General features: G+C 36.3%; 1 protein-coding gene across 5 annotated transcripts in view; it reads right to left on the reverse strand.

Annotated features, from left to right (window-relative positions):
* Positions 1–14382, reverse strand: part of LOC145660724 (uncharacterized) — a 261964-nt gene that overhangs the window by 209453 nt on the left and 38129 nt on the right. For all 5 annotated transcript variants that reach the window (XM_081726103.1, XM_081726106.1, XM_081726105.1 and 2 more), the window contains exons 7-9: positions 12260–12382; positions 9427–9483; positions 1741–1806 (exon numbers count right to left, since the gene is read on the reverse strand). In XM_081726103.1, coding sequence (XP_081582229.1) covers positions 1741–1806; positions 9427–9483; positions 12260–12382 — 246 coding nt within the window. The remainder of the gene's footprint in view (positions 1–1740; positions 1807–9426; positions 9484–12259; positions 12383–14382) is intronic.

Genomic DNA, 14382 nt, shown 5'->3' on the forward strand with positions numbered 1-14382 from the left:
GTGAGCTCGGAGGAATGAAAAAGGTACAGCTCCATATTAAAAGGCAAAACATCAATGTATTTCAAGCGGTAAATGTTTAATGGATATTTTCTACTTGTTTAGATAGTCTATATTACATTGGAGTAACAGATTTTAACAAAACGGACTCCCACCATCTGGAGACTAAATCATTGAGATAGAAATTTTAGCAATTATTATGGTGCTCATTTGTAGTCAAGTGGCGAATGTGGATGGTCGTGAAGTAGACTTCGTGTCGTTAAACTGTATTGGATAAATCCGACTTCAAAGAGAGAGGTCATGTCTCATACAAACTCATATCAAAGGCACGTTAAATTCTAAATACCGTAATTAAGGACTGTATCGAAAAGTAACTATCAACATGTATAATTAACAAGAATAAAAATTGAAGAAGATGTACAAAAAAAAAGACAATTTGTTTCACTACAATACTTGTTGAATACACAGAGAAAAAAAATGTATACATTTACAGTTCGTGAATGAATAAACGAAGTTTTCGTTGAAGACCACCCAATAGTTTCTGCACAGTATTGGCGGTGCATTTTCTCGTTGTGGTAGACCAATATGTTTTGAATTCAGCCATGTTCCTGGCTGCTTTACCACCCTGTTTGACATTTTTCTTCACAAATGCCCATACCGTTCAATAGGTCGGAGCTGAGGGCAGTTTGGTGGGTTCACATATTTTGCAACAAAATCCACTTTGTGTTTAATGTACCAGTTTAGCGTAAATTTAGCGTAGTGGGTCGTCGCCAAGTCCAGCCAAAACAATGGGGGAAAACTGTGCTTTTTACACAGAGGGAGCAATCTTTTCTGTAGACATCTTTTCATATATTTCGGCATTAATAGTTCCATGTGTATAGAAAATTCCAGATCGTAAGCCGTACGAACAAACTGCTTGCCAGATGAGCACTTTTGGTCCAAATTTGTCCACTGAAACACACTTGACCGAGTCATCCACATCTTCATCTTTGACTTTTGTATAATATTGAAGGCCAGGAAGTGTTGTAAAGTCCTCCTTCACGTAAGTTTTATCGTCCATCAAAACACATTGTCCTTCCCTGCTCACAATTCGTTCATACAATTTGCGAGCTCGTGATTGTGCTCTCAATTTCTGCTTTGAGGATTGTTTGGCTATTTTTTTGCTTTCTGTAGGTTTTCAAATTATTCCTAGTTAATTCTTTGAACTATGGCGATCGTAGTACCTGCCATTTTTGCTAAATCGCGAACAGATAATGATGGATTTTGTTTGATTAACCTCATCACTTTCTGGTCCAGTTTTGGGTTACATGCACCCTTTTTTTCGCCCCGATCTCGGCAAATCTGTAAAAGTAAAATGATTCCCAAATTTTTCAATCATAGCTTTCACACTTGCAAGATGCACTTTCACCTGTTTTGCTCTCTGATTGTAGGTGACTCCTTCTTGGGAACACCATACGTGCACAATTTTGCACTTCACTTTCCTCGGAATTCGTCCCATAGCCTCTGCAACTCCTCACACGGCATTCAACACGCCATAACAGCTAAGTACAACTTGCCAACTAACCCGCAGATTGCGTGGACTCACTTTCAGCTGCCTGGCCCGTGTCTACTAGCGCCACCAATGTTGATAGTTACTTTTCGATACAGTCCTTAGTTAAAATGTGTATGAAAATACTAGGGAATATAATCGTTCATTTATCACTTTATTCATTCCTATACATATCGTAATATAATTGCACTTACCACATTTGACGATTTATTTTTTAGCATTTCCTGAGCTTTCGGCTTTGGTCCTTCGCTTCTTCTCCTCTGTAGATAAATATAATGATTATATCATATTAAATTACTTCTTTACATAATATTATTAATACATACTTCTTAGTAATTAACAAAAAATCTATATTTATAAAAGTTTAAATTTACTTACAAAAATATGCGAAACCACTGAGTCCAGGAAATCGAATTTTTCATTGACCCTTAAACAATAAATAAGACAGGAATTATGGGGAAAAGACTCCTAAGGGGAAATATATTCGGTCCTAATATTAGGATATTCTAACCTCAAATATTCCTTGCTCTTCGAATGAGGTTTCGAAAATTAATTGATTGATTGGCTGGATACTCCCGAAGGAAGTAAAGGCTCATAAAGCAGGAATCCAGTGGTATCCTCTACAAAACCTCTCCTGATTTCCTTCTAACCCATTCTTCCCGCCTATATAATGGTATTTCCAACATTCTATGTGTATTTCTCATCCACGTATTATACCCATCATACGTATTAGATACCGCGGTATTGAACTACACCCAATGATAGAGGTCTGCGGCCGAAACCGCGGGCTTAAGCCTGACCCGGCCTGCGGGCCGGACTCATAAGCATACACAACTTCGGGCTTAACTTAGTAAATATACTGTACCACTGGCGTCTCTGGCATATAAAATTTGGGGGGGAGGGACTACCAAGCCCAACCTGTTTATTATCTTCGATTCGATTTGTTATCTTTCTGAGCCTCTGAAGTATATCAAGAACTCTGCTATAATCGTTTTACAGCCTAAATATTATAATTCAAATAAATATAATTATTACTATTTAAGTTATCCTGTCGTCAGTAAAAAAAATAGAATAAAATATTGATTATTTTGCAGTTCAAAATATTGGGGGGACACGTCCCCCTCGTCCCCCCCTCCAGAGACGCCCGTGTACTGTACAATGATACATCACCGTTCTTTCTGCAGAACTTTTAAAGCACAACTTCAAAATTAAACCGCTAAGTGTTGTAAATAAAAATACAATTTTGAGTTAATTAAGTTTCTATAATTTGGACTTAGTTCCAGCTCATTTGATTACCACTCGAGCTCGGGCCGGGTTCGGGCCTAAATACTAAAAGGTATTTTGGACTCGAGTCGGGCCACACATTTCCGGCCCCTGCAGACCTCTACCCAATGGCAAGTGCACATGCTCCTTTAAGTTACTTTCTTTATTTGCCTGTTTTTATCTCTTTTTCTTTTAAAATATATTATTTCTTATTTGTCATGATAAGTTTAACGTAGAATCTATTTTTTATCTATTGACACAATATAACGAGAGCTGTAGTTGAGTGAGTAATTTTAAGTTGTAAAGCAAATGGCGACGTTAAGGTAGTCGGTTCTATGATAAACTGAAAGAACTTTGATCCAAAATATTTTGCTGGCTTATGTTTTATGAATCTTTAAAACTATTCAACCAGGAGAAACGCCCCTGGAGCATTTAAATATGATTTCTATAGTCAAGACAGGGCATTTACATCTGACAGCAACAGGTTAAGAAGCTTTCATTTCAGTTTTTCTATTGTTCAATTACTTCTTAAAGAATCAATGGAAATCTTGTGCGTTTTATATAGGAATCACCTTAGTAGTAAAGATATTAATGGAGAGAAAACTACCAAGGAATTCATATAATAAGTTGACTTTCTAAAATATGACACAAAAATATGAAGGAAGAAAATGCGGATGAAACTCCATCTACGGATATGAAGCATGGACTCTAGGAGACGTTGAAAATAGTAGAAATACAAGTCTGCGAAATCTCACGTTCTTAAATATTCACAAGAATATTGAATATTAGATCGAATAAGGTAATGAATCAAGTGAATCATTATATGTAAATGAATATTGGATAGGAGCATAGCAAGTGAAGAAAATGTCACAAATAAGAGATGCGATAATTATGGACATTACAAGACATGGAAAAGTCAGACAACTAATCATGGGGTAAGACTCGAAGGATAACAGGAATTGAAATATACCGACCAAATAGTATAAATTGAAGGAAAGCGAAATTTTAAGAAAATGAAAAGTCTGAATCGAGATAGAAAGAATTGAAAACTGAGTCAAGCCAATCGAGATATATTCGACACAAGAAGAAAGAAGTTATAGTATTAAACTACAGGACATTCAAACAAGACAGGAATTACGAAAAATCCATGTTCTGTAAAAATCTACTAAAAAGGCCATATTTGGAGATAGAGGTCAAACATCACATAAATGCTTCATCCAGTAAACTTCAATTATCTTTATCATCCTCCATTATGAAGGGAAACTTAAGTATGTAATTTAAAAGAGCGTAACAGTGAAAGAGAGGTAAGAAAAACAATCATTTCTGCATGATGGTAATTGTATCGAAAAAGAAATATAAGTTAAACGATATGAAATAAACAACTTAGTTAGTACAATGAGAATATTTATTTCAGTGGAAGACTGACGAACAACGTAGTTTACAGTGAGTACTTTTAAAAATCACACACACTAAATATGCAACGCTAAAAATTCTTATTTTATTTGGAGAGGGATGATCCGTTATCCACACATTTTCTCTTTCCTACTTTGTTTATTTAGGTATGCTTTCCTGCAGAAATTCTATTATTCACATAGACGTCACGACACCAGGGCAGGATTAAGGGAGGGGCTTAGGGGGGCTGTAGCCCCGGGCCCCAGAAGGATGGGGACCTCACTTTGTTCAAAATTTCAAGGCTCATAGCAAGTCACTTTTTTTAACTAAAAGTAACTTTTTCAAGTTGGTCACTAAAAGTTACTTTTTTCAATTTTGTCAGTAAAAGTTACCTTTTTTGGAAAGGGGGGGGGGTAAAATAATTTTTTCATGTGATTTATGTTTTGCGTTGACAGTTTTCTGGCATACGTTCCTGGTACTGCTTTATATTTCATTTTGTATGCAACTGTATTTTTAGTTAATATTTGTAATTTACTTTAAAAGTTCATAATAAGGGTATAAACATAATCCACATTATTTGCTTTGATCTTACTGTGTTAGTACAGTTTACTTTTCATTGCATGCATAATATTGGTAGAAGCCATACCAATGATTACCAATCATGTGATACCAAGACAGAATTTGTAACAAACCAATCGTACAAGACAATAATTTATTACCAGTTAATGGTAATCTACATTATATGTATTAATTACTTTAATTTTGTATTATTGGACATAAATATAAAAAATATAGAAATTTGGCCTTACCCCATCCAGATCAAACTTGAAATACAAAACTGTGCAAAGTATGTAATTAATAATGAACCTCGAAACATCCAATTTTTTTATTAGCTGATAAGCTTAAGTAAATAATCATTAATCTTGACATGTTAAAACATTACGTATTTCTGCTATGATCCAGCCGGCCCTATTTTGCCTAAAAAAACCTTAAAAGTTCAATTTATACCAAGCTTGCCATCAATGTTTAAAATTACATTTTGATGAGATTTTGGTCTCTTTTTCATGTGCTTTTAATCACTTTTCAACTATGTAGAAGAGACCAGACTACTTTGAGCCCTGAAATTTCAGCTGGATGTCTGAAAGGAATCATACAAGATACAATCATCATCATAAGATAAAATATGAAACATAGTCCCTTAACGTTTCTACTGTACTATCACAGAAATGTAGCCTATCAGGCGAAGCCAGCAGCAGCCACATATCTTCTATCCCCGGCCTCCAAATGGGTTAATCCGACCCTGCACGGCACCTAATTTCTATTCCAAACAATGATGTTCATTGCTTTTCAAGTCACCTTACGTTGCATACTAGAAAGTTAAGATTTGTATCCCAACTTATTATACGTGTTATTTGAATATTTTAACTTCAGACTTCCTTCAATATAATGTTCTTGATCATTTAGGGTTCCAGACCCTGCGTAAGACTACGCTTCAATGCCAGGAAAGTACAGTAAAACCTGTGAACTTGGCCACCTCTCTAAGTTGGCCACCTGCTTATCTTGGCCTGGTTCGTGTTGAACCTGCAATTTTCCCATAAGACATTCGTTACTTATTACTCTGTAAGTTGGCCACTTGAAGCAATGTTTGTCATATGATGATAATGATAAATTTACCTGCGAATTTTGGCCACGCAAAATACCATTTTGTTATTTTCTTAATCCTTTCTTATTCCCATATGAGAGGCAGATGTTCTGTATTTGTGACTGGACACGAAGAAACATGGATTCGCACGATTTGTTCTTGGAGGTCAATGGCCAGAACACTACCCTCATAAAGGATTGGTGAAGGAAGATGTGAATATGAAAAAGCACGTACCGGAATTCAGGAAATGGTTATATGTATTTGTTTACCATGTCTGTTTTGGAAAACCATTAGCTGTATCAGCTCCTTTCATCAGTGGGTAGCTTGACAGCGTTTGCACACGTCCCCGGCAATGCCGGATCCGGTTCCGACAATGCCGGCGATGGAGTCGGCGGCAATGTAATCAAATGGTAGCTGGCACACGCTTTCCGACCCGGCAAAAAAGCCGGTGGAACCTCCGGCTCCGGCAAATGCAGCCGGACTAGCCGCCGACATGTCGGTGCCGGCTCCGGCTCCGATTTTGTCGGCGGCAATGTTTTATTATGCGTAGATGCACACGCAGCCGGCAAAGACGGAGCCGGCTTGTTGATAGGTTTCTTCAATCTAGCTACAGTGAGTGAGTGGCAAGGCGTTGTGTATTCTTGTTTCTTTTCCTGTATTTGGATTTTTTGTTTATTTCAGGTTTTTTGTTATTTTCTTTTTTTCACATCATATGAATATATAATGAAGAATGAAATAATAAAAATGGCTGTGAGGTACCACAGATATAGTGGCTTGCTATTTACATAAATTCTCAGCAAGGGAAATTCGGATCTTGTTTGAATTATCCAACTACGGCAACGCGTAAAGTGAGTTTCACACATATATGTATGTATATTAATTTGTTATCTTCTACAGCTGAAACTTACTTAAACGATTTAAACAAATGGGTCGTTGGATTCGTTTTGATAGAGAATATGTCTTAGCATATATGAAGTCATAATTTGTAAAAAATCAACTTGGCGGAAATGAACAAAATGGAGATACGAAGAAATTATGAATCTAGGATAGTTGTCCAGTGCTTATCCTGTTAATTATGCAACCCAGTATGTACGATATAAATATCCATCATAATCGTAGAAGTATGCATTTTCAAGCATAACAAAGGTTGTAAATAAAATTAAAGTAAATAAAAACTACAACACAGCTACAGAAAGAACTGAAAATGCACAAACAGAACAAGAAAATTTCTATTCTTGTGGTTGCATACTGTTTTACCTCATAGATCATAATAAATATATGTACTCTGTCTTGTCTGGTATTTGTTCCATAGAACGATTGTATAGTGAGTGAATAGGCAGCCGCAATGTTGCCTTTGTAGAACTTATTATTATTATTATTATTATTATCATTATTATTATTATTATTATTATTATTATTATTATTATTATTATTATTATTATTATTTTAAATAGCTTGATCTCAGCCTGTTTCAATTTTGCGAAATTTAAATAGATGTTAAAATTATGGCAACAAAAGTGAAAAAAAGAGAAAGAAACCAAAAGAAGGCCATATACCTCGTGCGCACACATCCACACACACAAAGAGCAAATATACCTTTGTGTACTAAAGAAAAGATATTTGGGGATTTAGACGTTAATGCTCCTACCTCACTTGATTGACGTAATACAATTAACCTTGTTCTTTGCATTGAGCTATTTCTCAGATATTGAACGACCCTTCCATTTATTCAAGTCAGTCTGTAATATTACACGGCTCTTGCAAAAAATCTGAACAGCGCTGAATATGATTACTAATTCGTTGTACTAAGAAATCGAACGTTTGTTTAGACATGCGAAAGTAATTAATTAAAAAATTTCGAATCATATGTACGCAGCTTTTCATATAATGTATAAAACGGACTCATGTTCTCTCCTTCACGTTCAAACTCAAACTACCTTTCGGCACCGGCATTACCGGGATGTGTGTGCAAAGCAGCGCCGGCACCGACATTGCCGGCTGCGTGTGCAAAGCAGCCCCGGTTCCGGTTCCGGCATTGTCGGTGCCGGATCCGGCATTGCCGGGGACGTGTGCAAATACTCTGAGTAATTCCGGAAAATTCTCAAGGTTAAAGCTAACCGTGTCAATTGTCAAATAATGGCACCTGAAAGCTTGTGGAAAGATAGCGGAAGTTTGGAGATATGAATTTCCATAAGATTTTCTTAAAACATATTTTGCTCCGAGGAAACACTTGTAGCTCATTAACAAGAAGTAGTGAACTACAAAATTAGAACGTGTATGTGTGATAAAAAGAATAAAAGAAGTACGTTTAGAATGAACCACGATGAATACATTTGTATAATAACTTATTTGCTATTTTTTCGAAAGGCATCTACAGAAAATATTTGTCACTGTCGAAAAAAAGACATATAAAGTGCACATAAATGTTTCAATTTATAATTTTGCTTTTCTTGTTTCCAATCTGAAATGAATCTTTACGTCCCACGTTTATGCCGAGTAGGCTAAAGAAGACGGTGATAATGAGAAATGAGTAAAATAGTGGAGTGAAGAAAATGGGAGGAAACGGGAGAACACCGAGGAAACCCACGCAGAGGGTATCTGTCCACCACAAAGTTCACTTGACGCGAGCTGGGATCGAACCAGAGACCCTATGTACCTGAAGTGAACGCTCTACCACTGAACCACTGCGGCCCCTGTTTTCGATCTAAATAACTCAGTATGCTACCATATCAATTTCAATAAACTGCGTGACTATGTTTCTATTATATGGTTGTTTGTGTAATTGCGCTTTCAATCCGAATGACTAAGTGTACCAGACTAGTATTCAAGAAGATAAAGGTACATATATTAAACATACTGTAGTACTTTTTCTAGCACTGTACATTGTTATGATTACTCTATATACATTATATAAAAGTAGCTATGCTGTCATTGCTTATTAAAAATTTACAATCAAGTAATACCAGAAATCCTATCTTAAAAATACACAAATCACACTTATTTTCTGTAAGTTGGCCACCTGTTTAAGTTGGCCACTTTTAATGGAACCGATGGTGGCCAACATAGACAGGTTTCACTGTACTCTTAATTGTATTTGGAATCAGGCAATAGGCATACATGAGAGCAGATACAATTAGACACAGATTCTATCGATAATTAGACACATTGAAAATATTCAAGCAGACATTGAAGAACTCTCACATTTTCGCTTAACTGTACGGTTGTACAGTAAGCTTTATGGAGCCTTTTCAGTTAAAGACAAACTACTTCAGTTAAAGAAAAGATAATCTCACGCGAATGCTGGAACCTAAAATGCTATTAGGTATTATTTTCATGAACATTAAACTTGAAAATTTCAGGTCTAATAGACCATGGGCATTAGAAGACACTGAACAAAAAGCGATACAAAGCACGTAGATTGTGTTACTTCTAACCTATTATATTTTTGAGTTTGGAACAATCCAGTGTATGATATCAATCAACCATATCTGATACAGATTTGACTTTCATAAAGAATTGTGTACTTAAAAGTTGGGTCAGTGAACAGACAATTAAAGTTTGGTATGAAGTAAAAATACAATACCTTTGCTAAAGATTCTCTTCGAAGGATTTCACTTCTATTGGACCAATATCTCATATTCTGAAAGATAAAGGAAAATAGCCAATTAATTCAGGTAATAGATATGTAACTTTTCTTGAATTAAAAATAAAAACTGATTCTTTACTTAGATTCCATACACAAACCGAATTAATGTAGATCAATATTTTAACGACTGCTGGAAAGCTTTGTATGTTAAGGAACTCACTGCAAGTGGCAGTAAGAATCGTTCTGAATGAACTTCAAACAGTGTTTGCTGACTAAACTTTTGTGGAGTTTTATATTACTCTGATATTTGGTCTAGGAATTAATTCGTGCGGTTCGTACGCACACATTGAAGCTGTAGTACAAACACATAATACATAAATACCTTAAGAAAAATATTGTCCATCGCTAGCCACCACTTTCGCCCATCTGTCAGGCAATGTACGGATTCCGTGGCGAAAGAAGTCCTCATCCTTGGAAGCGATCCAGTCAGAGACCCATGTTTCGATATCTTCTGAAGAAGTAAACCGCTGTCCAATCAAATCGTTATTCATGCAATCGAAAAAGTAGTAGTCCGAAGGAGCAACGTCTGGTGAATACGGCGGGTGGGGTAAAACTTCCCATCCGACATTTTCTAAATAGGTTTTGACCGGTTTTGCGACATGTGGGCGAGCGTTATCATGTTGAACAATAAGTTTATCATGTCTGTTCTCCCATTCTGGTCGTGTTCTGGCCAGAGCTTGCTTCAAGCGCATTAATTGTCGTCGATAACGTTCTCCATTCATAGTTTCACCCGGTTGCAGCAGCTCATAGTACACCACATCTTTCATATCCCACCATATGCACAGCATAACCTTTGCACAGTGAATATCTCGTTTTGGTTGTGATGGACCTGGTTCACCTGGTTTCACCCAGGCCTTTTTTTGTTTAGGGTTCTCGTAATGGATCCACTTCTCATCACCCGTAATAATTCGATGCAGAAACCCCTTTCTGCTCTGTCGTTGAAGCAGCAATTCGCAAATGGTTTTTCGTCTTTCAACGTCTCTGTCTTTCAATTCATGTGGAACCCAATGTGACATCTTTTGAATCATTCCCATGGCTTTCAAGCGTTTGGAGACTGTTGTTTGATCAACGCCTAATGCTGCTGCAAGTTGTTCCTGCGTTTGACACGAATCCTGCTCGAGCAATGCTGTCAATTCTTCGTCTTGAAATTTTTTTGGCTGTCCAGCTCGCTCATGGTCTGCCAAGCCGAAATCACCACTTCTAAACCGTGCAAACCACTTCTGACACGTTCGCTCAGCTAGAGCATGGTCACCATACACTTCAACCAAAATACGATGACTTTCAGTCGCACTTTTCTGCATGTTAAAGTATTGCAGCAGGACACCCCGCAAAAACACTTTATCAGGCACAAATTGCGCCATGTTCACTTAACTACAAACTGGTGTTGTTGACGCTTTAATCCACTGCCCTATACTACGAACAATACGCGATGACAGGGGTTTGCAACACATGTGTGGATACACGGAACTGTGGGACGCTCCGTTCGTTGCGCCATCTCTTGTCCACCCGCATGAATTAATTCCTAGACCAAATACTTTCGTACAATCATGTGCATTACATTAAAACTTTGAGCCTTCCTTTAAAAGTTACTACACAGTATCCAGTCGGTAGTAATATGTCCTGAAACGTAGATACACCTAACATAGCTCCTGAGACAAATGCTCAAGTTTCCTTGAATATGAACATATTCCGTGTAAATTTTCACTCTTTTGAATTATGGAACACATTCTAATATACATGGTACTTAATGGAGTTTATTATTGTAATATCAACAGCAATTTTTGTTTATTTTGAGTGTTCTAAGGAATTTTACTACGTTCCAATATTTAAAGGAATATTTATGTAAAACAATGATATACGTCTTTTATTTGATTTCTGTTGTCGACTATTTGTCACTGTTACACAAGGGCGCCCATGTTGTTGTTTCCAAGGGGGGCAAGTATAAGCGACATTTCAAATTTTGCTGTAACTAATGCAAAAATTCTATTGGGTTCTCGATATTCCCAAGTATAATTTTCTCTTAGGGGGGGAAGCGAGCGCCCCATCTTGCCTCCCTGATGGGCGCCCTTGCTGTTACACTAAATGTTTATACTTTTGTGGAACAGTGCTATTTTATTTTTGTTTTATGTTCTAAATTCAATCCTACAGACTACAAGAAACAACGGCAAACGAGTTCTATAAAAGAGTGGCATAAAACTAATAGAAATGTAAATATTGACCATATAAACTTATATGACATATTTTGTGGTTTTCTCAGATCAATCGATTACACAACTAGGATACCACTTTACTACAAAATTCCCAAGTCATATTGTAGCCGTTACACAAAAACTTAAAGCGACAAAACATGATAAATCTGCCTCAATATTAATTTTTTAAGATTCATCTGATGTTAAAAGAATAAATTTTATAAAAAAATAATAACTACCTTTTTCGAATAAGACTTACAAATACAAAAGTTACATAAAGGCAACATGATATCAACATTGTAAGCTTCCGTTAGGCAGGTAGGTAGAGCAAATAATGGTACTCGGGATTTGGACTTTCACCCACCACTGCTTCTGAGGTGCCGCAGTGCCTATCTTCAGATCCTCGGAAATCCTCGGATTGTTTATGATGTTCCTTTATTTCCGCACAATGTGTTGTTGTTCTCGTCCCCCGGCTGTATATTATTATTCTTGCTAACCATGTGGTGCACCGTTATATCCAGGGATATTACAAATTAATTTTACATTATTCAAGTCATACTATTTTATCATTGATTACTTACCGTTGGCACCGTAGTTCGTCTCAGAAAACTTTGTAGGTTAGGTTTAGTTGTATTTGTCATCTCTGAAGAAGTTCGCAAACTATCATAGTCCTCACTTGCTCTATTTCCTTCATTTGATGTTTCCTTGAAGAATACAACAGATTAAAACTTGTAATATTACATGTTTACTCTGGATATTATAATACATTTTCATAATTATCAAGAGAATCTCAATAGATTTAGAGACGTCTTGTACTTCTAGCCACTGTTTGAATCAGTTACACTAAGAGAATAAACTGAAGGATTTCAAGTGAACTTTCTTCGTAACGAACTTCAGAAATCAGAAAATCAGCAACATTTTAGGCTATGCTTATATGGCGAACTACGATCCAATTTACTTCAAAGATTGTTTTGCAAATTTTGAATATTACATATTTATAAATTAACTGAAATGCTTACATTTGTAAATGAATAACAGTATGTACAAACTGTTGAATTCTTAACCGGACATTCTGTTTGTTTATAAACAAATCAATAAATCAGGTAGTCTAAACGTATTGAACCTTTTGGGCACGAGACGGAGTTAATGTACGTAGCAGTGAATCAGATCTAACATCGTTTGGCAGAAGACAGTTGAAGCAAGTAGAAGTGCAACAAATGTTGGAATGGAATTCTTATGATCACACTGAACGCATGAAGACCAATAAGCTGGGTTGTATTGTACAATTTTATTTTCATAAAGGCACAAGTGGTGCCCAGACCTATGAATGTTGTTTATGGGAAAGATACTTTTAGCAAAAAAAGATTCACTTTCTTTCCTTTTAGAAATTTCTATGTTCAAGATGCTCCACACAGCGAGAACTAGTGACAGCAAAAGTGAACGATATTCTGACAAAAGTCGACAAGACCGACACATAGCAGTCATGACATTGCCAATGATCTACATCCAACACCAAACGATCTTAAACCATTAGAGAAAACTGGCTTTAAAAAAAAAAAACCTTAAATGTTGTTGTGTTGCATGGTCTGACTCAAAAACATTTACAGAATCGAATTCCAACCTGGAAATCTCTACTGAAACGTAACAAATAGTGCTTTATCACAGGTGATTCAAACGAACAACCTATAGCAACAACGTGCGAAGAACATAGTGATAGAAATGAAGAGAAGCTCCACAGTCTGTGACAAATCTCACACAGAGACCCAGGATAGCTATGGGATGCATTAAGTGGGGTTGGAACAATATCGTGTGTTACGAAGTGCTGCAGCTGGGCAGAATGATGGGTTTGGACTTGTACTGTCGACAATTAGGGCGGAGTGTATCTAGCAATTGAAATGAAATGGCATTAACTGATAATCAGAAAGGGTTTCGTAAACCACGATGACAACGACAGATTGGATATACCTTTAACGACTCGTCAGAAATTGAGAGAAGTTATAATTATATAGCCTGGACCTGGTTCCATCAGACTATAATTTGTTTCGGTCTGTACAGAACTCTCTGAATGGTATCAAACTAATTTCGAAAAAAAGCCTGTAAAGATCACGAGCCACGATTTTGTGCCCGGAAACTACTGAAGTTCTAGAGCGACGGGATTAAGGTATCATTACACATCATATTTATGTAATCCCGTGCAATTGGTAAGAATTTTAGCTCCTTTTCAGATCAGAAGGAGCAACTTTCTATGTTTGACCTAAATGTTTATGCACTATTACACTCCACAACAACCAAGACAAAGCAGCCTAACAAGTACATCTACGTTAAGAAGCATCACTCAATAAATTATTTAAAAAAAATAAATAAATAAAAAAAAAACAGAATGAATCCAGCTGGAACGTTAGCAAGGTCGCCAATAATATATATTTTATTTTTAATAATTTGCATTTGCAGTGGTAATTTTTTATTAATTTATTCCGGAAAGCATTTCCTTTAAACTTTAGAATAATGTTGTTAACTTAAAGTAATAAATCAACCTTAAAGAAATATTCTGGCAGCAGTTAGTAATAACTTCTATATCACCTTCTGGATATAAGATTGGAAACAGAGAATAACTCCTAATAATATTTGTACTCCCAGTTGCCGATTTAAACAAACTAAAAATATCCTGAGTAGTAACAATTTATCCTTGTCAATTCTGCCCAAT

The sequence above is a fragment of the Thermobia domestica genome, chromosome 9, assembly GCF_964235325.1.
Source record: "Thermobia domestica chromosome 9, izTheDome1.hap1.1, whole genome shotgun sequence".
Taxonomy (NCBI): Eukaryota; Metazoa; Arthropoda; class Insecta; order Zygentoma; family Lepismatidae; genus Thermobia; species Thermobia domestica.